The sequence below is a fragment of the Nansenia antarctica genome, assembly GCF_963989245.1.
Source record: "Nansenia antarctica genome assembly, chromosome: 6".
Taxonomy (NCBI): Eukaryota; Metazoa; Chordata; class Actinopteri; order Argentiniformes; family Microstomatidae; genus Nansenia; species Nansenia antarctica.
In genome coordinates this window covers 43798006-43823436 of record NC_137676.1, presented here as the reverse complement: position 1 = coordinate 43823436, position 25431 = coordinate 43798006, and the positions used below count along the sequence as shown (strand labels likewise).

Below are 25431 nucleotides of genomic sequence, written 5' to 3'. Positions count from 1 at the left end.
TAGCTGGTCTGACCAATTTAAACTACTTGTGTTTATGTGTTGTGTTCAATGTTGAACTATGAATGAGCCTCATGTTTTGGTGGATGTGTTAAATAGACAGGGAATGGAAATGTCAAACATTGGAGAGGATCAAATGAGAACAGAGTAAGAGAACTGAAAAATTAGAACAGTGTATGTCTAAACTGTGTTATTATGCATAACTGTGTGCTTGCGTATTCATGGAAACCATTGTCCTTTTTTGTCTATGCATTGCAATATTTCCCCAGAATCATATCAATCAAAGGAAATGAAACAAATTGAGAGGTTATGAAAGACTGTCAAATTCTCTGACATCTCACAATTTCCTGTCAATAAACATCACATGACAGGAAGAGACATTTGGGATCCACTTGACAGGCTCCTATCAACTAACAGTCAGTGTAACTTTTACTTCCTGTGGCAGTAACAACACAACCACTACACTTACTTTTCTTTCTGTCATGAAATTAGAATGCATCCGACTTTGTCTAAATATCAGCTACTAGTATATTTTGGAGTTGTGAACCATTTATATGGTATATAATAAGTTTTCCAATAGTATATTAGTAGTTGTTTTACATATTGTTGTGTTTGGAGGTAGTGCTTGTGTTTCAGGTCTCTGTTAGTCAATGCTGATTGGCCTGCACAAAGCAACAAAAAGGACATGTAGTCAATGTATTTGTTCAATTAAGATCCAGGCCTCAATAATAATAATTAAAAAAGACCTATTCAGTCATAATTAAATAGAAAATGTATCAATATAGAATGGATTAACAATTTAATAAATTCAGAGAAGCTTGACATTCTTCTATATTTAGGTAATGTTCAGTGTTTTTTCTTGTGCTATTAGCAACAGCTAACAGCTGTAACAGCATTACAGAAATTGCTAAATGTATCAGGGCTGCTCAGATAAACTTTCAAACATAATCTTTGACCAGATTATCAGCAGTCAGGAGATAAGATAAAAGAGAGAGGTAGAAAATTATAAAGTCCTCAGCTATTTTCTTTGTGCTATTACACTCTTGTGGCTGAAACAGTTGTGTTTATTGCACCTAATAACCTGTAATTGTAGGTGAGAGAGACATCAGTGCTGGGAGCAAGTGGAGGCTTGTCAGTCAGCTAGCTCTGGCTAACTCTGGTTCTCTATGCTGGAATTACACCAAGCAAACTGTAGGACGCGACTTTAGAGGATGAATCAGAGCCAGAATCAGAGCCAGACCAAAATGCAAAAGTACAATTACCCTCATGTATATACCCTCATATATATACCCTGAATATCAATTGAAATAATAATTAATTTGGATAAGAATTTACCAACTTCTTTCTGGGCAGGCATATCATTGGGAGATCACACACACACATCCAGCCGAGTTCCCAGAGGCTTAAAATACCCCCTGTGTGTTTGCTCTGCAGAGAAGGGGTGGGTCTAGTCATACACACACTCACATTTCACAGGACTGGAGATCCCCAGAGGACAACATGACCCCAATATAAACTGGACGGTTATGAGCATTCCTTATATGCTCAGAGGAACACCAATATAGATTATATGTAGCTACTGTTTTGGTTGTATGTGTTTCGGAAATGGGCTTGCATGTCAGATAAATCATTGAAGATGGTTCAAATTGTTTTATGGGTTGGCATTCAATATAAAGCCCCAATGCTCCAATTTACAATTCAGTTTTGTTATATTCATTTCCAAATATTACAAAAAGACCAAGATCAGACAATTTAGACTCTGTCTTCTTAATCATGATAATAGTACATACTGAGCTATGAAGGCCTTTGCTACTGTCACAGGGTATGCTAATTAACACAACTCCTCACAAATCATAAGTCTTTAACTGCAGTAGATCCTCAACATGGAACATTGTCATCATGTTTCCACAACCATGCAGTAAGCTAAATGTTAACAACTCCTCCTGACACTCTGGGTTTGTATTGCTGGGGAGATTTCCCTCGGGGCATCCCCATGTCCTGTCATTTTGGTCAGCTATAAATAGTTCTGATGTCTTCCCATCTGGACCCATGATGTGCGGATACATACTGCCATGTGCCTCTCGGACAGTAGAAACACAAACAGACGGATGTGAATGTGTGTGGAGAGTGAAGTAGAGCTTTTAACATGATGCACTATTATCACTATGAGACAGAGTGATGAGCACTATGAGACATAACTATGAGCACTATCAGACAGAACTATGATTAGTATGAGACAGAACTATGATTAGTATGAGACAACACTATGAACACTAGACGAGATACACGAGATAGAGCTATGAGCACTATGAGACAGGGCTATGAGCAGTATGAGACAGAGCTATGACACAGTGTTATGAGCACTATGAGACAACATGGGACAGGTATAACACAGGTATCAGCCACATGTACATATAACATAGTGTGTATTCACTTTCCACACACAATCACAGTAAATCAATCCTCTAACAATACTGTTATCCTGAGCTAAACCCATTTAAAGCCAGTTGTCACAACAGAGATATAAACAGAACTGCAACAAACATTTAAAAACGCCTCCTATCATGTCCCGTAAATTACACAGTGAAGGCAGGATACATGCTTTTGACTTTGTTCAGTTTCTGATGACTCATGACCTCAAGCATCATTGTTAAACGAATGTAGTGTGCCCGCAGTTTAAATCAAAGTCTACAATTTAGCAAACAATAACTGATAGAGCCATGGAAAGCTCTCAATATAATGAGAGAGTATATGAGCTATTCTGCTGAATGGTGTATTGGGAGACGACTACACCTCCAAATAGATAGAGAAATTCCTCACCTGATAAAAGAAAAACTGAATACTAATCTTACTACTAATCTTACTACTAATATTTAAAATGTGGCCACTGCAAAACACAATTGTAAAGAGCAGACAGTTTGGAAATGTCATTTTGAGTGATTTGCTTCGAATCATAAAGTTCTCTAAACCAATTTACTTTTCCATCCGCCTGTTGCAGACGAAGACGCCAAGGATGGCGGGACAGCAGCCTATGGACAAGTCACAGAGAAGAAGCTTTAGCTTCTCCTCTCCACGTAAATGTGAACACCTTTGCTATACTCCTCTTGCTGGCTAATATACATACTGTATACACTACTGTAGAGATACTGTACAGACACATGGTTATTATCATGACAAAGACTGCTGAGGAGGTGTCATTTGGAATCGTTGGTCCTGACAACAACAAAAAAAGTATTCTCTTCAATTCTGCTAATTTGTATATTTTCTATCAATTTTCTTAATCTCTGATTAAACATTCACATTCATCTCATAAGCAGTTCCCTCTTTCTAATTCTTCCTGATATTGTTTCAGTTGTTCTGTGAGTATCTTCATCGGCCATTTGGCCATGAGGACATCTCTCTCTCTCTGCTTCTCTCCTTTCTCTCTCTGCCTCTCTCCTCTCTCTCTCCCCCTCTCTCTCTCTAAATGAAGTGAAATGAAGTCAGATTATTAAGATTGAAATATGGTTTGTTGTAATACACATAGCCACATTGTTGTTGTTTTTTATCCCTGTCCATCCTTAATGGATAAATGATCTAAATCTGATAGCAACTGCCAACATAAAAGGGTCTACAATAGTGTATTTATTCCTGAAAAGAGAAATATCTTGCCTACATGTTTTTTTTATCAAGGTAAATCAAAAACAGATGATGGAGAGACTGGATTTCGACGGAGGGGTTTGAAATCCTTCTCATCAGTCCGCGAGCACAAAAGAAACGGTGAGTCTGCCCCTCAAAAACAATCTCTCTCTCCCTCTCCCTCTCCCTCTCCCTCTCTCTAAAAATGTTGCTTACTGTACATAATTAGTACTGTAGTTTAGAGAGAATCTCATTCATAGGTTGTCAACCTAAGAAGTTTACAGAAGACATTCAACTTGTCCTTTTTAAGGATAATCAATGGGACTGATTTATTAGAGAACTCTTCTCCCCCAATTTCTTCATCTTCCTCTCCCTCTCCCAGAGAGCATCCCACAGGAGAGGGAGGAGGTTAATACCACTGTGATGGGCGCCTCAGGAGGACACAACCGTCTGGTTCAACTGAGGCCTGTGGCAAAATCAAAGGGTAAACCACTGAATTCTCACCCTAATGTATTGTATACTATGGTGGACCATTATCAATGATTTGTGAAGTCAAATCATTGATCTGCCAAATGTAAAGAGATGGAGTCAAATCATGTCAGGTCAAAGTTGATTGATCATGTGCACATGATCCAGTATGTCAATTGTACAATGAAATGCTTCCTTTGCAAGCTTCCTCTCAACAGTGCAAATATCATATCATATATCAATAAAAGTACTATAACAACTCAATAAGCAATAAGTGTAATGGGCAAATGTGAATAAGGCAATACATTACAGAATAGGGCATTCCTCAGATACCGCCTAGTGTAGACTGAGCTGTCTTCCCCACTGTCTGCTGAGCCTTGCAGCCGAGGGCTGTAAAGCTGCCATACCAGGCAGTGATGCAGCCAGACAGAATGCTCTTGATGGTGCAGAAGTTGGTGAGGATCTGAGGGGCCATGCCAAATTTATTTATAACGTGGATCGTTAATGTGGATGCGGGCGTGTCCCCCTCCCCTTCTTCTTCCTAAGTCCATGATTATCTCCTTAGTTTTGCTGATGTTGAGGGAGATGTTGTTGTCCTGGCACAATTCTGCCAGCGTCCTTGGGTTTTTGAAAGGCGCTATATAAATTAAAGTTATTATTATTATTATTATTAGGGCTCTTACCTCCTCCCTGTAGGTTGTCTCATCACTGTTGCTAATCAGTTGCTGTTGGTCATACAGCTGGTATTGGAGTCATGTATGGCCACACAGTCGTGGGTGAACAGACAGTAGAGGAGGAGACTAAGCACAAAGCTCTGGGGAGCCCCCGTGTTGAGAGTCTACCCATCAGGAAGTCTAGGATGGAGTTGCAGAGGGAGGTGTTCAGACCCAGGGCTCTGGGTTTGGTGACGAGCTTGGAGGGAACAATGGTGTTGAATGCTGAACTGTAGTCGATGAATAACATTCTCATAAAGGTCTTTGTATCGTCCAGGTGGGATATGGCATTGTGCAGTGAAATGGTGATTGCATCATCCATGGATCTATTTGGTTTGTATATCAAATTGGAATGAGTCCAGGTTATCTAGTAGGGTGGAGTTGATGTGGACCTTGAACAGCCTCTCATTGACGGCAGATGTGAGTGCAACACGTTGATAGTTATTTAGGTAGGTTTGGTTTTTTGGGGCACAGAAAGGGCAGGTAGAATGGATGTGTAGAGTGGCTTGTGCAGGATCTAAAAGGAGATGGAGGGAGGACATTTTAGAGCCTTTACACACTGGCGTGACCCATGCTATGCTGGCTCAGATATTTTCTTTTCACATTTTCCTTTCCAACACTCATAGGGGTTTATGGTAACTATGGTGATGAGTAACCAGACTAGCCCAGTAAAGCTCAGCTTGGTTCAGCTGGGGTCTGTAGTGTGAATTAGGTCTGCAAGCTATTAGGCTACAATTATGGTCAGTGGCAATTGATGAAGTCAGTGGCAATGTTGAAAATGTACATTGGGTGATAGCTGAGTGAGGTTGCCTGATCCTAGTTTATCAGTATCCTTTCCATGCAATTTAAATATGATATCTCTCTAAGTGTTTCATAACGAATGTTCAGTGGTAGTTTTGGATACCTTAAGCAAGATGGGTGTTATCACTCAGCTTTAATCATAACCTAATCCAGTCCGTCTATGGAATGGCTATACACCATTTATAAAGATTAGTAAACACTTAAGAGGAAAATGAGGGAGGAGATGAAAATTATGCTTAATTTGCATCTCAAATCAATCAATGAATTGTTGGCTCAGTAGGAGGCGCTATTCATTATACTGAAAGACAGCATCATCGTCAAGAAGGCTGCATGTTTGTACAAGTCTATCACTTGCAAGGACGCAATTACAATAGGCATAGAGCCTCACCAGATAAACTGCGAATTTCCAATGGACCCTGGCATATAGGCTGTATCAGACAAGGACTTTTAAATGTATCTCCTAAGTTGATGAATGTTGCTTATTTTGTCCGATTAAGCATACTTTTCGGTCAAGGGGTAACCGTAAAATAGTCCGAAAAATACTCCGAACTAAGCAGCATATCATAGCGCGCATGTACGGTGCACTCATCTCTCCAACGCTCAGGGAAGGAACACGTCTGGGATAGTAGGCGACGGTGGGAGTCGCGAGTCACAGCATGCGGTGTGTGAGCGTCTCCTTCGCACTACCAACGAGAGGAATGGAGTGGACATACTATACATTGTGTTGAGAGAAACTACAAACAGTTGTTAGAGCAAGAAGACAACTGATTGCTCGTGAAGTGTGTGAGCTATGAGTGGAGAGGTGACAAAGAGGATTCGAGATAGACATGGACTAACTCACAAGCACAGATGGAGTGAGTATTGATGTATTTTAATGACGTCGCTAGTAATATAACTCCTATGGCGTAAGGACTAATTGCTCTGGTGACAATAGGTCTGGAATTGTAGTAACCTTTGGCATGTCAACTTGTAAAAGCTTGTTGAATCATGCCACCATTGGCAAACAGAGCCCGACAGATAATAAGTTAAGTAAGCACACCAACATTGTAGCGGTTTCGTTTCCGGGGCCTATAAACGTTTGTAAAAAGTGTTTATTTTTTTTGCCGTGGGAAAATGATTTTCAATGACAGCACTCCGTAATGCTCTTGTTGAACTATATGGACATTTCGTTTTCTCTTTTATCGACCCGTTTGCTGCAAGTGTCAGGTACCCCCAATAGAGCTGACAATAATCAATCATATTTAAACTTAAAGTAAGAAGTGTTGAGATGTTGCAACTGTAGTGCATCACGCATCTTATTTGGACCTTTTCTGACCCAATATTCGGGTCAGTTTATGTTCATGGATCGTGCCCCGAGAACACGTAGCATAACAGGTTCACTGCTGGCCTATTCTCTCTCTTTACACTGTTTTTTTCTTCTTTTTCTTAAAAGACCCCACTATAAGGTATGCCAGCCCAGCCCAAATGCTAGTGTTTAAGTTGCCATTGAAATACAAAACATACATTTGACCCCCAGTACTATATGAGGTGGGTTTATGGTCCAAAATACCCAACCCCCCCCCCCCCCCCCCCATTAAAACGTTGTTGTGGTGTCATTGCCTTGACAGAAGACATTACTCATTGGTTATTCCCCTTATTTAATAATATACATATACATAGAGTAGGATTTTTATGTCTTGAATTTAGGTGTCCACTAGCATATTTTGCCTTAATTTAGTATGCAGTGCGACAGATGATTCCTTCCTTTAAAAGGTCATTGCACCTTTTAAATAAATTGCAGCTGGTTGGCTCTGTTATGGTGTTATGAGAGACCTGTGTGAGTCCTTTAACAGCTCAGTGCACATATTAGGGACTGGAATGTGGCTGTTGACACAAAAAGAATTAGGAACTACTGACACTGTGCTGGTGTACATTTTTCTCTTCTCTGCGCAACAGCACCAAAACCATTGAATACTGACTTAACAGAGCTATCATTCTCATATCACAAATACAATGTAACACTGAAGATTCAGGTAAACGTTTAGAGAAGTAGCAAGAACATTTGGAGGGGTTTGAGAGTGAGAGAAAGAGAAGCAATGGGAGAATTCACTATCCCTCTTTGAATGGAGTTTCATAGCCTTGCTGGCTGCCGGAGATGTTGTTGTAACATGTTATATTGCCTGAAGGGCATATAGCACACCCATGATGGAGCATGGCTGCCATTAGCACCTACGCTGCAACAGCCAGCAAGAAATGGGACTCGGATCAGATTCTCATGATCATTTTTATGTAGGAAGCCAGTGTGTTTGGTCTGAAACCTGACTAGAAAACCACATTCTTAAGAGTTTCCTGTGTTGAGGATTTACATAGTAAACAAACAAGCATCTAGAAGTTGGTCAGAAAGTTAATTTGTAGCCTAGTTAAACAAAGTGTCAGTTTCATGATGAACATTATGGTGTCTTCGTGTCATGGAAGTGTTATGGGTAGCAGTGGTAGGGTTAGGACTAGTACAGTTGATGTGTCTTACCATTGTCAATGGTTATTTTTCAGCTCACAATAGGTAGTAAAATGTTCTAGTCTAAACCTTTCTAGGCTGAAATCTGTACAAAAAAATACTTGCTGACTTGTGCCAATAGATATTTAACTGAAGCTCTTAACAAACGTATTAACTCAAGGCCAGCCATGCACACATTTTTGACCTTGTGCTTTGGCAAACTCTAGTCGTTGAACCATGAAGGTCTGCAGCATGGAAGTGAAACTTGGCACATGTTCAATTGGTTGACTAGAATTCGGCAGTTCTTCTGTTGTGTATCCATTCAAGGTTAAACCAGGGATTCTTCTTAATTTTCATCAGTACGCAAATCAAATATGGAAATGATAGTGTTCAACAAAATAATGACCTCCAAATTCTCCACCTTTTCCCCTGAAGTGTGCACTATGATGCTAATGAGATACAAGAATTCTGTGAAGTGTAAATGGATAATGGAATGACAAAATGATTCCATGCAGAAATGTCAACTTGCCAAATCCTCTGGTCATGTTATGTGAGCACTGAGCAGTATGAAAAGACAAGCCTTGTACTCCTCCTTGTATTGTGTTCTGACCTTAGCATCCGGTCTCCTGTTTAGGTGAGCAACCTCAAGGGGCTGCCCCCTGTGATGTCAATGGCAAAGAGAGCGCTGCCCTGCCATGTGACCAAAGTGAGTAGATCCATTGGGAATTGTTTCCTGTTTCAATGAGGCTTGCAATGTAAGGTCTTGCAGTCAGTTGCGTTATCTTAATTGTATGTCTATGTTAACAAAAACAAAAAAACTGCCCAACCAAATAGATCATATCACTGTCGTAATCATAATAGTACTAATCTTTGCCTAACATGCAGGGATAGGGTTAGGTAAAACAGAACATGCTATCAAAAGTGTAAAAGGAAAACATAGCTGATCTAAATGATGTGTAACAAAATGATGATAGTTTTGGACAAAGGCCTATAATGTGAGATTGTTTGCAAGTTAAGATGCTTTGGTTTGTTAGTTAGTGGTGAGCTGTTGGTCAGGTGTCAAAACATGTTGCACAGATTTTATTTTCTTCTTTTTTTTTCTTTTAATGTTCTGTTGTGTGAGTTAATAATTCAATTTAAAACAAGGATGCTCTCCTGTTTATAATTTTCCTCACCAGGCACCATCCATCCTAGTGAGGATGACGAGGGTGAGAGAGGTCCCCTCAAGAGGATCAGTGCCATGTGGTCATCGTTCCGCCGAAGGAAACTCACCAGAGACTGTGAGTATTGCCTCAGTTGCCTCCACTTAAACTTCTTGTTACATTAGAATCACTTCCTGTTTTCTAAGAAGTACTTCCGGCTTCACACATGATACTTCCATATTATTCATTATTTACAAGAAGTAGGTTTGCCTGAGACAAAGGAGATCTGTGTGTGGCTTGCAGGTGTTATGCCTCACAGGGGAGTAGGTTATTTGGTAGTTATTTGGTGGAAGACAATATTAGATTTGTTTGTCTGTGGACCATTCTGTCACTACATTACTAACATCTTTGTTCGACAGCTCTTAAGACTTTTTAGATAAATGTGAAGTGTAATGGGTTAGTTTGGTATTACACAGTGACTGTTGCCATGGTAAATTCAGTTGGGGCTAAAGTCTCACCGGTATGTGTGTGTGTGTGTGTGTGTGTGTGTGTGTGTGTGTGTGTGTGTGTGTGTGTGTGTGTGTGTGTGTGTGTGTGTGTGTGCGTGTGCGTGTGCGTGTGCGTGTGCGTGTGCGTGTGCGTGTGTGTGTGTGTGTGTGTGTGTGTACATGGTAATACAACATAGAGAGCATGTCTGGACAGCCTCCTACTATTATTTCAAAGAAACAATGAAAGAAAGTGGACCCATTTCATTTTCACAAAGCAAAGCCCTAAGGACAGAGCATGGCTTCCCTCAACAAAAGATTGGCCAGTGTTTGTCTTTGGTGTTGTTTGCAATTCAGCAGGTCCTCTGTCAAACTGCCGCAGGTGTTACTCAACTGTTTTTTTTATTTATTTAACCTTTATTTATACAGGTAAAAAACACATTGAGCCCCAAGGGCTCATTTTCAAGTGTGACCTGTTCACATGCATACAACATCCACCACAAACAAATACAATACAAAACCTGGCCTACATAGTCTAAAAAACTAAACTAAAACTAAAACTAGTCTAAGGCCCTGTTTAAAAGTAGGGCTTTGGGGAGGGCCAGGAAGATCATGGCTGACCCCGCACACCCAGGACACGGTCTCTTCGCCCCGCTCCCCTCAGGCAGGAGGGTGCGGTCCCTAAAAACTGTGAAGGCCCGACATGCACACAGCTTTTTCCCCACAGCCATCCGGCTCCTAAATGCCGCTGGGCCCCCCCCCCTGACCTGACCCCTATCTATCTACCCTCCCTCCACCCCCACCCAGAGAGCTTTGGACTGTCTGGATATGAACACTTGAACACTTGATCTCTGCACTTTATATTTATATTAATTATGACTCTTGCACTATGATGTTGGTTTGCACTGTCTTGTCCTGTCTTGCACCTGTCCTGCAGTAAACCGTGCTCCACTGTCCCAAACCAAATTCCTAACATGTTTACATGTCATGGCAATAAAGTCTTCTGATTCTGATTCTGAAATAGTCTAAGATAATCTAAACTTTCCGTCAATATAGACTAAAACTAAACTAAAACTACATAGTCTAAAACTAAAACTAGTCTAAAACAGTCTAAGATAATCTAAAACTAAACTAAAACTACAAAAACCTCAAACTAGACAGCTAAAGATCTAGGGACAGGGAGGGGTCAGTAATGGGCAAAAGGGAGGGTCAACTTAATAGCAAGAACAAATCATGGACTCGCACTGTATGTCTCTCAGCAAGAGCTTGAAACTGGAAAGAGGGATCAGCTGAGACAGTTTCAGACTCTGCTGTAATGAATTCCTGCTGAAGGCAGCTTTTTAATGATTACATCAGGAATTGCTGAGCTCGTTTGAAAATACTCTCCTTAATTCTACTCCTGTAATGGCATCTCTTACCCACGTACATGATGTACTTGTATGACATAAAAAACATTTTAGGACTATAATCTCACTTAATGGTGCAATGGCTGTGGAATTTGTGTTTAACAATGTTTTGGGGTATATTATTTAGGATATTGTATTTTGTATGTCAGACACAGCACCAGATCTGATTTCTGTTCAATATTAAGTTTGAAAAGTAACAATACAAACTGGATAGCACTCTCCTATTGGACACATTGCTGGGATTTGCCCCCAGGGGAGATATAATTGTTTTCCATTGTAACTGATATCTGTTGGTGCTGCTTATGAAGCACAAATACAGGCTGTCATTTGTGCATCTACTGTATACTGTAACTATTGCTTACATGCTGCATTGACTCACTGAAGTCTGTAACTAGTTACTGTATTAATAAGTTGACAACAGTTAAACAGTTATGCTTTGTATTCTTTTTGCTGTGTATAGCTGTAGTATGTCATCTGTGACATGACATTTATATTGAATTTAGCCAATGCTCTTATCCAAAAATGTATCAGACTACACATTTTGGGATATCATTTTTAAAAAATGTTTGCTCAGTATTTCTCAATGTTGTCTCAATGTTCTCCCTGCAGTGAAGGAGCTAGCCCCTCCAGAGCCTCTGGGCCCAGCTCCCGTGGACACCACAGCCAGGGAGCAGCGCTATGCCAGTGGCCAGTACTTCTTTGAATACCTGGTGGTGGTCAGCCTCAAGAAATCCAAAGAAGGGACCTACGAGCCCCAGATCACCTACCAGTTCCCCAAGGTGAGAGCTAGTCTAGCATAAACCAGTTTGACATAACCACTACATAAACCAGTTTGACATAACCACTTACATAAACCAGTTTGACAAGTGCACACAGTACAATGTAAGTCACAAAGAATTGCTGGAAGAGTAGATTGATAACCTGGTCTTTCTTTCTCTCAGAAGGATGGGATGGTGAGATTTCAAAGAGAGGAGGAGGAGAAGACCCTCAAGGCTATCCCTATGTTTTGTTTCCCTGAGGGTATCAACTGGGAACCCCTAACAGAGTACCACAGGTGACATGGCCCCTACTGTATATGATATGCAGATTAACATTATTTTACATACTAGAAAGATGGAGATGTTACCTATCATTCCATTGTAGAAGTGACTTGACAGGACAGATGGAGGTAATGCAGATAAATCTAACCATTCTCTCTTTTCTCTCTCTCCCTCCCTCTCTTGCTCTCTCTCTCTCTCACACCCAATGTAGTGAGACATTTTCATTTGTCTTGACTGAGATAGATGGAAGCAGGCGGAATGGATATTGTCGAAGGCTACTAGTGAGTTACACTTTGGTTTTTCACTTCAGGTTTGTGTAATCAAGATTCTTTATTACTCAGTTGTACTCATTGTACTCATTGTAATCTATCTGTCCTCTTCATCTCTCTTCCTCTCGCTTTTAGCCCCATGGTAATGGAGCACGCCCACCCGAGGCCTACTGCATCATCAGCAGGCTGGCTTGTTTTGGACTCTTCTCCAAGGTAACGCGTGTCTAAGGTCATCATCTTTAGGTCACTCACAATTTGGATTGGCTGGAGATGACAGCTCTTTTCAACCTGGCAGAGTTCCAATTGGGCGGACCCAGTGTGTCTGATACATACCTCCCTGGGATTTTCAGATATGAATCATGCTGACATAATAGATGGTGCACGTGGTGCAATAGGGATTAAGCTAGTGTTCCGTCACTCTACAGTTACTCGGGTTTCACCATTGTTAAGCCATCCCAGGAAGGAGGTACTCATTAAGTCCTTTTCACATTCTCTGAAAATCCCTTTGAAATGTTAATAACACCTCGGTTGAGGTAGAAATAAAAGTGACAGACAGACCTTAAGTACATCTTACAACTGATCATCAAACATGTAATCAGTAATGCATAAATTGGATTGAATTTGTCTTTTTGATTGTGTTTATTTTACAATCAACAGTGGAAATTACAGGTTTACCGGGTTTACAATTACATGTATTGATTATACTGATCTGTCTGTGGTGCAGATCTTTGATGAGGTGGAGAAACGGCGGCAGATCTCCATGGCGATGATCTACCCATTCATGCAGAGCCTGAGGGAGGCGCCCTTCCCTGCCCCGGGCAACACCGTCAAGATCAAGAGCTTCATCCCTGACTCTGGCACTGAGGTTAGACACTCACCCCCCAAAAACATATTCTCCCTGGCCTGGGTGACCACTTTTATCCACTAACTTTAGGCTTTAACCTCTAATCCAAATCAAATCCTAGGCCTTATGCACTTGTGGAAATCTGAGGAGGATTTGACAAGCAAGAAAGTATGTGAACCCTTTGGAATGACTTGTTTTTCTGCATCAAGTTCCCAAGATGGCCGCGCGCTTAGACGCTGAGGCTCGGGGGGCGACCACACTGGTGTTTCTTTGTGTTTTTAATTACCTTTATATGTTCACTCTTTTTTTAGTACTTATAGGGAACAGTTATGTATATAGTACCTACAGCAGGCTCGACTTATTAGAAGTCGGCACGCAAAACGACAGGATAGTTAGGGCGGATTTCCTGGAGCACTACAACATTGACACGGACATCGCAAGGCTACCGGGAGAGCCCTGGTTCACAGTCCCCTCCCTGAGGCGGAGACGCCGGCGGCGGGATCGTAGGAAAAAGCGAGGCCGGAGGGGAGGCCTGCTAGAAAGGCTAAGGAGAAGCCCAAACAAGCCAGCTATTCCAAGCATTTTCCTCTCAAATGTCAGATCCCTGACAAATAAGATGGATGAACTGAGACTACAGGTGGCAAAAAACAGCATCGTAGGGGATAGCTGTGTGATTATTCTGACCGAAACCTGGCTAAACGACAACATTGTGGACGCTAACGTTAGTTTAGAGGGCCGAACGCTTCATCGCGCTGACCGCACGGAGCTTAGCGGTAAGTCAAGAGGAGGTGGGATCATAATATCGACGAAGGATAGCTGGTGCTTAAACACGAAAACTGTAAGTAGCCACTGCTCACCAGACCTAGAATACTTGACTGTTAAATGCCGACCCACATACCTGCCTAGGGAGTTTAACGCGGTGCTAATTACATGTGTGTATATTGCACCTAGCTCAGACAGCAAAGTAGCATTGGCGCGACTATACGACGTCATTAGTAGCCAACAAAGTACTGATCCACAGGCTATCCACATCATAGCGGGGGACTTTAATCATGTCGACCTGAAGGCAGTACTACCCAAGTTCTACCAGCATGTAAAATGTGCAACGAGAGGAGAAAAAACACTGGATAAGGTATACACCAACATCAAACGTGCTTACAAGGCTAGTCCGCTAGCTCATCTAGGCATGTCTGACCATGTGTCAATCCTCCTGATTCCTGCATACACCACAATGGGGAAAAGTGCTCCCACCACCACTAAGACTGTCAGAACCTGGCCAGAAGGGTCCGCTCCACTGCAGATCTGCCTAAATGACACCCTATGGCAGGAATATGAGCATGAGGACCTGGAACAGTACACGTCGTCGGTTCTGAACCACATAGTGAACTGCACCAACTCAGTCACCGTGGACAAACGGGTCCGGGTCTACCCCAACACGAAGCCATGGATGACTGGGAAGGTCCAAAAACTGTTAAATGAGAGGGACAACGCCTTCTTCGCAGGGAAGCGCACACCGCTGTACAGCTCCACCAGGGCCAACCTAAAGCGCGGCATCAAAGCGGCCAAGGCAGAGCACAGAGAGAAGATTGAGGAATGCCTCCTGAGCAACGACTCCAGGCGGATGTGGCAGGGGGTTCAGCAGATGACAAACTTCAGAGCCAAGAGGACGACCCCCTGCTGGCGGGAAAGCTGAACACCTTCTACGCCCGGTTCGACGAGGGGCGAACGGAGGTAACCACAACACAGACACCACTCTCTCCAGCTCTCAGCAGCCTCACCCTCACAGAGCACGAGGTGAGACGCGTACTGAAGGCGGTGGACCCCAGGAAAGCCTCGGGGCCGGATGGCGTCCTGGGACGGGTGCTGAGAGACTGCGCCGACCAGCTGGCCGGGGTTTTCACCAACATCTTTAACCAGTCCCTGTCCCAGGCCACCGTCCCACCCTGCCTGAAAACCTCAACTATCATCCCAGTCCCGAAGAAAAGCACGGTGAGCTGCCTAAACGACTACCGCCCGGTGGCACTCACACCAATCATCATGAAGTGCTTCGAGAAACTAGTCCGGGCCCACATACTCACACGCCTCCCGCCCAACCTGGATCCATACCAGTTCGCCTACAGAGCCCACAGGTCCACAGAGGACGCCATAGCGACGACTCTCCACGCCACTCTATCCCACCTGGAGAGGGGAAACAGCTACGCGAGACTGCTCTTCGTGGACTTCAGCTCCGCCTTTAACACCATCCTTCCAGACAGGCTAGTGACCAAACTACTAGACCTGGGTCTATCACACTCTATATGTGCGTGGATCAAGGACTTCCTGACCGACCGCCCCCAGAGGGTGCGGGTGGGCCCCCACACCTCCACAGCCCTCAGCCTCAGCACTGGGTCACCCCAGGGCTGCGTGCTAAGCCCCATCCTCTACAACCTCTACACCCACGACTTCACCCCCATCCACCCCAGCAACTACATCGTAAAGTTTGCAGACGACACCACCGTGGTGGGATGTATCTCGGGGGGGGACGAGGCGGCGTACAGGGATGAGGTAGAGCAATTGAGCAAGCTGTGCAAGGTAAACAACCTGCTGCTAAACAAGTCAAAGACCCAGGAACTCATCGTAGACTACAGGAGGAAAAAGTCCGAGATCCTGCCCCTGCTCATCGACGGAGAGAGCGTAGAGATGGTCTCAAACCTCCGTTTCCTGGGACACATCATACGGGATGACCTGGCCTGGAAGGACAACACTAAAGGCACCATCAAGAGGGCACAACAGCGGCTATACACCCTGAGATGCCTCAAGAAACAACACAGCAAGCAGGAGATGCTGGTGGCCTTCTACCACGGCGCAGTGGAGAGCATCCTCACCTTCGGCATCTCCAACTGGTACCACAGCTGCACGGCAGCGGAGAGAAACGATCTACAGAGAGTCGTGAGAACAGCACAGGGGATCACCGGCGCCACCCTCCCCTCTCTGGAGGAGCTGTACGAAACACGCTGTCTCAGGAGGGCCTCCAAGATCTCCAAGGACCCGACCCACCCTGGGCACGAACACTTTGTCAAGCTGCCCTCGAACAGGAGGTACAGGACCCCGGCCGCTAGGACAAACAGACTGAAGGACAGCTTCTACCACAGGGCCGTCAAGGCCCTGAACACAGAAAAGGCCTAAGTTCTGGGCCCAGGACAAGTCCGGACGGATTGTAATGGCAGCTAGTGCTGAGGCACAAACATGTACATTTTCAAGCCTGCAAACTGTGACACTTTAAAAAAAAAATGTGTGAAAATACTTTCTTGTGCAATATGACAACCCTAGTTGACTATCTGTGCAGTATAGTACAGTGGATTGTGTACATAGCCTCTATTGATGTAAACCAGCTCCTTATCTTCTTGTGTTTTTATGCATCTATGCTTTTTCCAAAATGTGTTTCTTTTTCCTTTCTTAAACACCAGGGGAGCCTCCCCTCCTAAATTTCGTTGTTTGGTACCTGTACTGTAACAATGACAAATAAAGTCTATCTATCTATCTATCTATCTATTAATTGGTCATAAAATGTCATCTGATCTTCATCTAAGTCACAAGTATAGACACACACAATGTGCTATTTAAGGTAATAAACAACTATAATGTTTCATGTTTTTATTGAACACACACTTTCATAGTGCTAGTGGGAAAAGTAAGTGACTGGTTATTAACTGGTTGAACCTTCTTTGGCAGCAATAACTTCAAGCAAGCGCTTCTGGTAGCTGCGGATCAGACACAATGTTTAGGAGGAATTATGGACCATTCTTCCTGACAGAACTGCTTCAGCTCAACCATATTCTTAGGATGTCTGGTGTAAAAGTGACACCTAGGGCCTGTTGTAGGCCTAAGGTCATTCCACAGCATCTCTATTGGGTTATGGTCTGGGCTCTGACTGGGCCACTCCAAAAGGCGGATTCTTTTCTTTTTTTGAAGCCATTCTGTAGTAAATGTATTCAATGTTTAGGGTCATTGTCCTGCTGCATCACCCAACTTCTACTGAGCTTCAGCTGTCCGGACAGCCACCCTTACGTTATTCTATACAGGATACCTTGATAATCTTGGAAATTCATTTTCCCCTCGATGATGGCAAGCTGTCCAGGTCCCGAGGCAACAAAGCATCCCCAAATCATGATGCTCCCTCCACTGGACTTCACTGTTGGGATAATGTTTTCATGTTGGTATGCAGTGCCCTTTTTATACCATACGTAATGCTGCGTGTTCTTCCCGAACAATTAAACTTTAGTTTCATCAGTCCTCAAAACATTCTCCCAGTAGTGTTGTGGAGTGTCACGGTGCTCTTTGGCAAACTTCTGGTGCACAGCAATATTTTTGGGGAAGAGCAGCGGCTTCCTCTGTGGTGTCCTGCCATGGACACCATGCCTGTTCAATGTCTTACGTATGGTAAACTCATGCATAGAAATGTTAGCCAGTTCCAATGATTCCTTCAAACCTTTAGCTGTTACTCTAGTGTTCTTTTTTTTTTTACCTCATTGAGCATTCTGCGTTGTGCCTTTGGAGTCATCTTGGCTGTGCGCACACTTCTAAAAAAAATAAAATTTACTTACTTACTTACTTACTTCTAGGGAGAGTAGCCACAGTACTAAATCGTCTTCATTTATAGACAATTTGTCTAACTGTGGACTGATGAATATCTAAACTCTTTGAGATTACTTTATAACCCTTTCCAGCTTCATGCAAACAACAATGCTCTTTTTTGCGAGCCAGGGCTCTTTTTGTGTTTCTTATCATTATTATTAGGTCAAAATATCTCTAACCCACACCTCCAATCTCGTTTCATTGATTGGACTCCAGGTTTTCTAACTCTACCTCCAATTAGCTTTTGTAGAAGTCATTAACCTAGGGGTTCACATACTTTTTCCAACCTACACTGTGAATGTTTGAATGATGGACAAGAAAAATACAATACATACTTACTTTGTCTTGCCACTATATAATGAAGAATAGCTTGTCCTATGTCATTTTGATAGGCTAGGCAGAAATTTCCCCATAATGCTTATACCTTTCTGTTCTTGAGTTCTCCACAATTGCATAGCATCAATGGGTTAATTCTGGATGGGGCAATATTGTACAGCCTAATAGTCTTTATGTACCTATATTAGTCCCTTCACCGATCAGTGGTCATCCAGGCCAGGAGAATAAGGAAGGACCATTTGGGATGTTGGGACAGAGTTAAGCTACAGGAAGTAAAGATGAGCACACAACTAGAGAAGAGAGGAGGCTGTGGAGGGAAATAAAAGAGACTCACAAAGATGGCAGCTTGACAATATGTACAAAGCTTTCTCAACACAAAGAAAGCAAGAGCAAGCTACACACAGCAAGAGACACAATACTAACAGGTGGATATGAATGAGTTGTATCTTGTGGTCCAGTGGTCTAGCACCGCGGTCTACAGTGCACTTTGTTCGTCTGCGCTCAGGCAGGCGGTTCAGGACCATGTTCGCACGGACAAATAGACTGAAGCTCAGCTTCTACCCTAGGGCCATTCAGGCCCTGAACACAGCAAAGACCTAGGTTCTAGGCCCTGGACAATCTAGACAACTTGATGGCAGCTACTAGATTGTGTAAATATTGAAATACAACTGTGAACATTTCAAACCTGCTAACTGCGACACTTTAAATGAATGTGCAACAATACTATGTGCAATATGACAACCCTTGTGTACATAAGGTTCAGATATAGGAAAAGTTAGGATATTTATAGCATAGCATAGAGTACAGCACAGTGTTTTATCGTATAGTATAGTAGTATAGTATAGTAGATAGTGTACATAGCCTTTATTTATGTAAACCAGCTCTTTTCCCTTTTTTATTTTACCCTTGGCCCTCTTGTTTTTAGTCTTTTTCCAAGCACCAGGGGAGCCCCCCCTCCTAAATTTCGTTGTATGGTACCTGTACTGTATTAATGACAATAAAGACCATTCATTCATTCATCATTCATGTGCCCATGTCGGCATGGGTTCGAATCCGACTCATGCCCTGCTGACATGCCCTCTCTCCCTTCTTCTCTTTACTTTCCTGTCTGTCTTCACTGTATCTGTCCAATAAAATGAAAATATGAAAAAAAAATACTGTAATGAAAAAAGTAATGCATTTTACCAGAAATAAAAGACCCATGCAAGGATGGTAAGAAAAGAGGCTACCTACTATCCAGTATGAAATACACACACTATGACACTGAGCTTGTATAACAAAAGCCTCTCCATTCCCAGATGTTAGATTTACCCCAAAGAAAACTGTAGTTGTATGACTGGTTAAACAAAGCTTTACACACACACACACACACACACACACACACAGAAAGACAATACTGAAACAGGAAAGGCAACAGGCCCTAGGTGTCAGCTCTGTGAGGTGGGATGTTCCATGCAGGTGTGTATAGTGTCGTGTTTGAACTTGCCTTCTCTTACCCAATGTTTTCCTGGTAGTTACAATCCCACTAATAACAATCCTATCTTGCACACTCAAACCACACACACTACCAGCTATGATGTGCTTGCTTTCTCTTATTTACGTTACAATTACTGTTTTAATAGCCCTCACGTCTAGGGGATGAGCAACATGCTCCCTCCAACTATGGTTTAAGCAAAGATATGCTGTCCAATGGAAAATAGGAATGATTTTTAACCCTATGTCTACACTATCCACAGTTGCAAATTGGCTGGCCCACCACTGTTTACAACATAAAAAGTGTAGTGTAGGCATGGAAAAGTAACTGAGACAGTTTTGCTAAGCGACTGTCCTTAAACAGCTCAGAGATAAAATCATATTACGGTTTAAAGTTACAGCAGCACAGACAATCTGCACCGCTTGTTGTTGACATACATCTCAGACTATGAAGCAGCAAGGAAGATGCATAGAGCTCTCAGGTAACCTCATAAGCTGCTTTCTCCCCCCCAAAAGATCTTTAAACTGAAACTTTTTAGGGTTGTTGTGTTTATAAACTGAGTCTTCCCAGTTACTTTACTAAGCTTAATGCCATGTTTTCCACATTGTTTACCTGGAATTGAGGGCCAGCTAATTCGGAGCTGCGGATAGGGTAATACAGATACTCAGTGGTATGCCATAGTCAATGTAAGTGGCACAGTTGATATCGGTGATGGTTAGGACGTAGGTCGTTTAGTGTAGTGATCTTCTTCTTTCGTGTAACGTCAGAGGTCCAACTCGGTGTCGTGTAGCCATGCCCGCTTCTCTGGTTCTAAGTCGAAGAGGCTGGCTCTTAAACTTAAAAAGTGTAGTGATACTCATCCCCATCTGTGTGCTGGAAGGCGGTGACATGTTGGTGATAGGAATGAGGAATATGTAGGTGAGATGTGGGTGATGTCAACATTCAATCATGCAGATGTAAAGCGTGTGTGTGAGAGTATTTATTTTCAATAAGTTGATCTGCAGGGCTTGTATTCCCAGCACAACAAACAGAGACAGCATGGTGGTGTGTGTGTGTTTATTGCAATTTGAACAATGTTGACTCCCCCTGCAGATCATCAGTTTGACACGACCAGTGGACGCGTGGGCCGAGCATGTGGACTTCCACACGCTCTTCCGCTGCCTGACTGATGAAGAGGTGCTGGAAGTGTTTTCTGCCACCATCTTGGAGCGCCGCATCATCTTCATTGCAGATGAGCTCAGGTATGACACACACACACATATACACACACCACACATTCACACAATTATTCACACTGTCATTGTACACAAACTCATTCATACTTTGGCGTTAACAATGCCTGTTAACTAAATGAAGGCCTTAATTCAGCAAGAGCACTGTGATGACTAATGGGTGGGTAGACGGATTTGATAGCACCAGCCATGTGATTTAAATGTGTTTACTTAAATGTGGCAGATGTAAAGACAGTGATCATTGATCTTCCATTGTGAATGGTGATCAATGCCCTGCTCTTTCAGCCCAGTTGAATGAGCATGCCTGGTGGACGTCCTGAAGATATCGTGCTTTCACTGTTATCAATTCCTTTGCTATTGTAATGTATATAGTATAGGCCAACAGACCTCTCCCACCTATGTTTTATTGTTTGGAGAATATTTAAGGAAAATACAGACCATTCGTTATTTGAGTTTCTGAGATGAAGCCTATGTGCACCGGTCTCCTGTGTTGTCCTTGACACGCATATTTTTAGACGTATGATTACACTTCCATTAATATACTACAGTTTGTTTATTTTATATTTTCCTTTGAAACTATTAAATTGGTTAATTTGTTGATACTCTATTCTCATTCTTCCTATGTGCATTAATGTGATGTTGTGCGCTAGATAACGGTTCTGTTAGAACTGCACAACATAATCGTGACCAGGTTATCGCAATGCTCACCATTAATATCTAATGTTCACATGCATAATTAACAACAGCTACGAGTCGTCGACTTCAGGTATAGCCAAGCGTCAGTGTAACTTAAAAGCATGGTAATAGCATATTGGGTACTCTTGATGGAATCTAGGATCCGATACGATAAAGTGTCTGTCACACAGGGATGAGCACATTTTCAGATATAATGTATAACTTATGTAAGTTAGTTGGTCATGTGACCACTTGTGACCATTTTATCATGTCCATAACTGTCTGAATTTTTACTAGGGAATGAATGTATTCTTAACTAATCCAGTCCTTTCTCTATCCTTCAGTGTTTTTATCCCAATTCTTCAGGTGTGTCATTTGAACCTGGGCAGTGTTGCCCAGACACATGGAACCAAGTTTGGTTGCTTTGGTAGTATTCCATCAGGCACTGCTTATAGGATGCTGGTCATACAAAAGTGCTTAGGTCTCCCAAGCACTGCCAAAAACATCAACTTATAGGGACTGATGATGACGATGATGATGATGGTGTTGTTAATTCTATTCAGATCCTCAACCTCGCCATGGGTTCTAAGAGACGGACCTTTGATCTTTAAACCTCCCTCTCTCTCTTCAGCACGTTGTCCCAGGTGATCAATGCAGTGGCTGCTCTGCTCTACCCCTTCACTTGGCAACACACCTTCATCTCCATCGTCCCAGAGATCCTCATCGACGTGGTCATGGCGCCCACTCCCTACCTGCTGGGTGTCCAGAAACGCCTCCTGGAGTTGGCCATTGACGACCAGACTGATGTGAGTGACCGCAAACAACATTCCAGCAACTTTGACACATCAGAAATGTAAAGGCCTAGTTTGTGCCTAGTTTGATTAATGAGTAACAGCACTGGGAAGGAATCTTGAGTCTTGGGTAATATGGTGATGGTATTCATTTGATTTGTTTTCTTTTAAATGCAGCTACTTGTGGTGGACTTGTCAGAGAATAAAGAGGACACTTTCATTGCTCAAGTAAGTGACAGAAATGTCTATCACGTGTTGTCTTCTATCAGTATAAAAAAGAATCACCTGCTTTGAAAAGTTGTCTAATATTTCATTGTTTTGCTCCAAATTCTGTATATGTGACAGGGTCTGGTGAAAAAGATTATGAAAGTGATTTCTATAGAATATTTGAAGAAGATATGCTCATTTGAAGGTTGGTACACCTCAAATCAAATACCGGAGAAACACCCTCTGAATCAAAACAGATGTGTTTGCTACCATTGTGTAGGTAGCTAGCTAGCAGCAATGAAGGAACATTGCTATGAACATCTAACTGCATGTTTAGCACATCACAACATGCTAAAAACACATAACTACACATAATTAGATGATCACACAGTCCTTGCTTTTGAACACGTCCTATAACTTACTTAAACTTAAAGTTTGTTTACAAGACGACATGTATCACTAACCCAGTGAAGCAGGGTGGGATGCGATACAGTGAATCCAATTCACAAATTAAGTATTAGTGATCCTAAAACTGTTGTTTGTTATATTGATTGGGCTCTTCAACACTTAAACTTTCGTAATAGGAAAAAATAACACTTTTTGGTCATTTGCGCAACTTGATAATTGCTGACATGCAGACTTTTCACCAGACCGTGTCACATATTTTGAAGCTATCAAAGTTTTGTCATTTCTTGTAAGCAACATTGCTCCTCTGTTGCTCCTCTCATACTGTAGATTGGGGATGAGAAGACTATTCTGCCCCCTAAGCTTAAAGAGGAGATACTGCAGGCGCTAAGAGATAGGAAAGAAAAAACTAGTGAGTATATCAGTCTTGCAAAACATGACTCAATACGTCACATCATAAACATCTCTATTATATTTAGACAAAAGTGGATGTTTGTTTGGCTGCCTTCAGAATTTAAAAGGATATGTTATTTCAGATGTTGTACTAATCTGTATTGCCCATAGATATTGTGAAGTGTTTTATATTCATTGTAAGGCCTATAAATTGGCGTATATATTGAAACACGGTATGGTCGTTTACTCAAAATACCATTTGGTTCATATCATATCATCATGCCAAAAAGCACTGAAATGACACCCCAAATATGTGTTAACACAAGTATTTATATGTACCATCTATCCCAGCTGTCGAGGAGTTGAACCGGGTTGTCTCTGGCGCGTTCCTGCCCTTCTTTGTGAAAACGGTCGGCCATTTTGCCTCCTACGTCACCCGCAGCGGCAGCGACCAGCCAGGGGTATTCCAAAAGAGGAGCTTCTACAAGGCCATCGAGTCCAAGACCACCCGGCACTTTGTCAAGAAGTTTATCCAGACGCAGATGTTTGACCTCTTCATCCAGGAGGTGGAGCAGCAGCAGCAACAGCAAGGTGGGGAGGGTTCTGACAGACGGCTTCTATGGCCCTTCACACATACACACACACACTTCACCCCCGTCATACAAACACTACCCATCAACACAGTCGGTCACAAGCTGTTTTGTTAGTTTGATTAAATGAGTACAGATGTGTGTATGGTGTAGTGTTATATGGTATGTTCATTAGTGTGGAGATATCTTTCTTAATAAAGCCAGCTTTGTTCGCATTTTATTTTTATTTAATTAAAAGCCTAACTCTGGAGGCTAACATTCAGATTAAATGTAATGTCATTGGCAGAGTACAAGTACAAAGGCAACGAAACGCATTCGACATGCCACTGCTCATTGAGTTACTCATTTGTCACTTGTGCTTTTTTTCAGGAATCTTTCACAGAAAGATTGCGGAATACCAGGAAGAGAAAAAAAGGGAGAAGAAGAAGAAAAAGAAACACTAGCCAACTGTCTTGTAAATACACTGTAAAAGAGGCCACAATATTGTATATAAGGGTTTTAGATGTTGTGATAATCATTATGTAGATGTAAATATTGTAAGAGTGAGCGAATAATAGTTTGTATAGTTTGTGTAATATAGTTTGTATAGTTTATGTCTTTAAAATCAATGTCTGAGAGAGAGATGTGTGTGATTGTATGAAATTGGGTTTAAGTATAGTGGGTATTTTTAATGTTGCTGCTACTGTACTGTGTATGAAAGATAGTGAAGACTGAAGGTAGAAGTCATATATCAGATAACTCTTGGGTTCTCAACCTGTGTTAGACTCAACATGTTGGAGCCATGTTGAAACATATTCAATAAAGACTAGTTTTTAATGTCCACCTTCACTTGCTTCTCTGTTTTCAGACATTTCAAGTAAAACATTGTGTGTGTGTGTGTGTGTGTGTGTGTGTGTGTGTGTGTGTGTGTGTGAGAGAGACCTATACCTGATATGGAGAAATACAGGGTGCTATGACATGTTATGAAAAAAATATTTATTTGTTAACAATAAAAATAAAAAAGTACAGAGGCAAATGTTTAACATCAAAACTGTACAGTACAGGTATAGAAATAAGCAACCTGACAAGGATCAAACGTAATTACCTGATCTATCATGTTCTCATCTATATATTGACCCACTAAAAGTGAACAGTAACTGACACTATCAAGTACAATAGATACTACTCTGAACAGTGGGTGTGATCGTTTCAGTTCTTTTTCTGTAGTATTAGATGGTTTTCCCCTTTTGCTTCCTTCTCTTCAAAATCTGTATGATGGGCCAAAGTACAATTACACCAACCAAGCCAGTCCTTCACCTTAGTATTAGTAATTTTAAAGAAGATGACAGTCATTTAGAGGTGAATTTGAGTCTTTGATCAGCTTGTCTTCCCCATATCCGAACCTAACCATTAGTGAGGGGAGAAAATCAAACTGAAACATACAAATAAGACCAGAGTTTAGGGGAGATCCCGCACTGT

At 42.1% G+C, this 25431-nt stretch overlaps 1 protein-coding gene across 1 annotated transcript; it reads left to right on the top strand.

Annotated features, from left to right (window-relative positions):
• Positions 1 to 6238: 6238 nt before the first annotated feature.
• LOC308159598 (DENN domain-containing protein 2D-like) lies at positions 6239 to 24765 on the top strand. The gene is made up of 14 exons (XM_080533417.1): positions 6239 to 6451; positions 8705 to 8776; positions 9249 to 9350; positions 11713 to 11882; positions 12045 to 12157; positions 12355 to 12424; positions 12548 to 12625; positions 13137 to 13277; positions 20773 to 20921; positions 22219 to 22393; positions 22556 to 22606; positions 23321 to 23402; positions 23735 to 23974; positions 24343 to 24765. The coding sequence occupies exons 1-14, from the start codon at positions 6388 to 6390 to the stop codon at positions 24414 to 24416; spliced, it is 1581 nt and encodes a 526-aa protein (XP_080389543.1). The 5' UTR covers positions 6239 to 6387; the 3' UTR covers positions 24417 to 24765.
• The last annotated feature ends 666 nt before the right edge of the window (positions 24766 to 25431 follow it).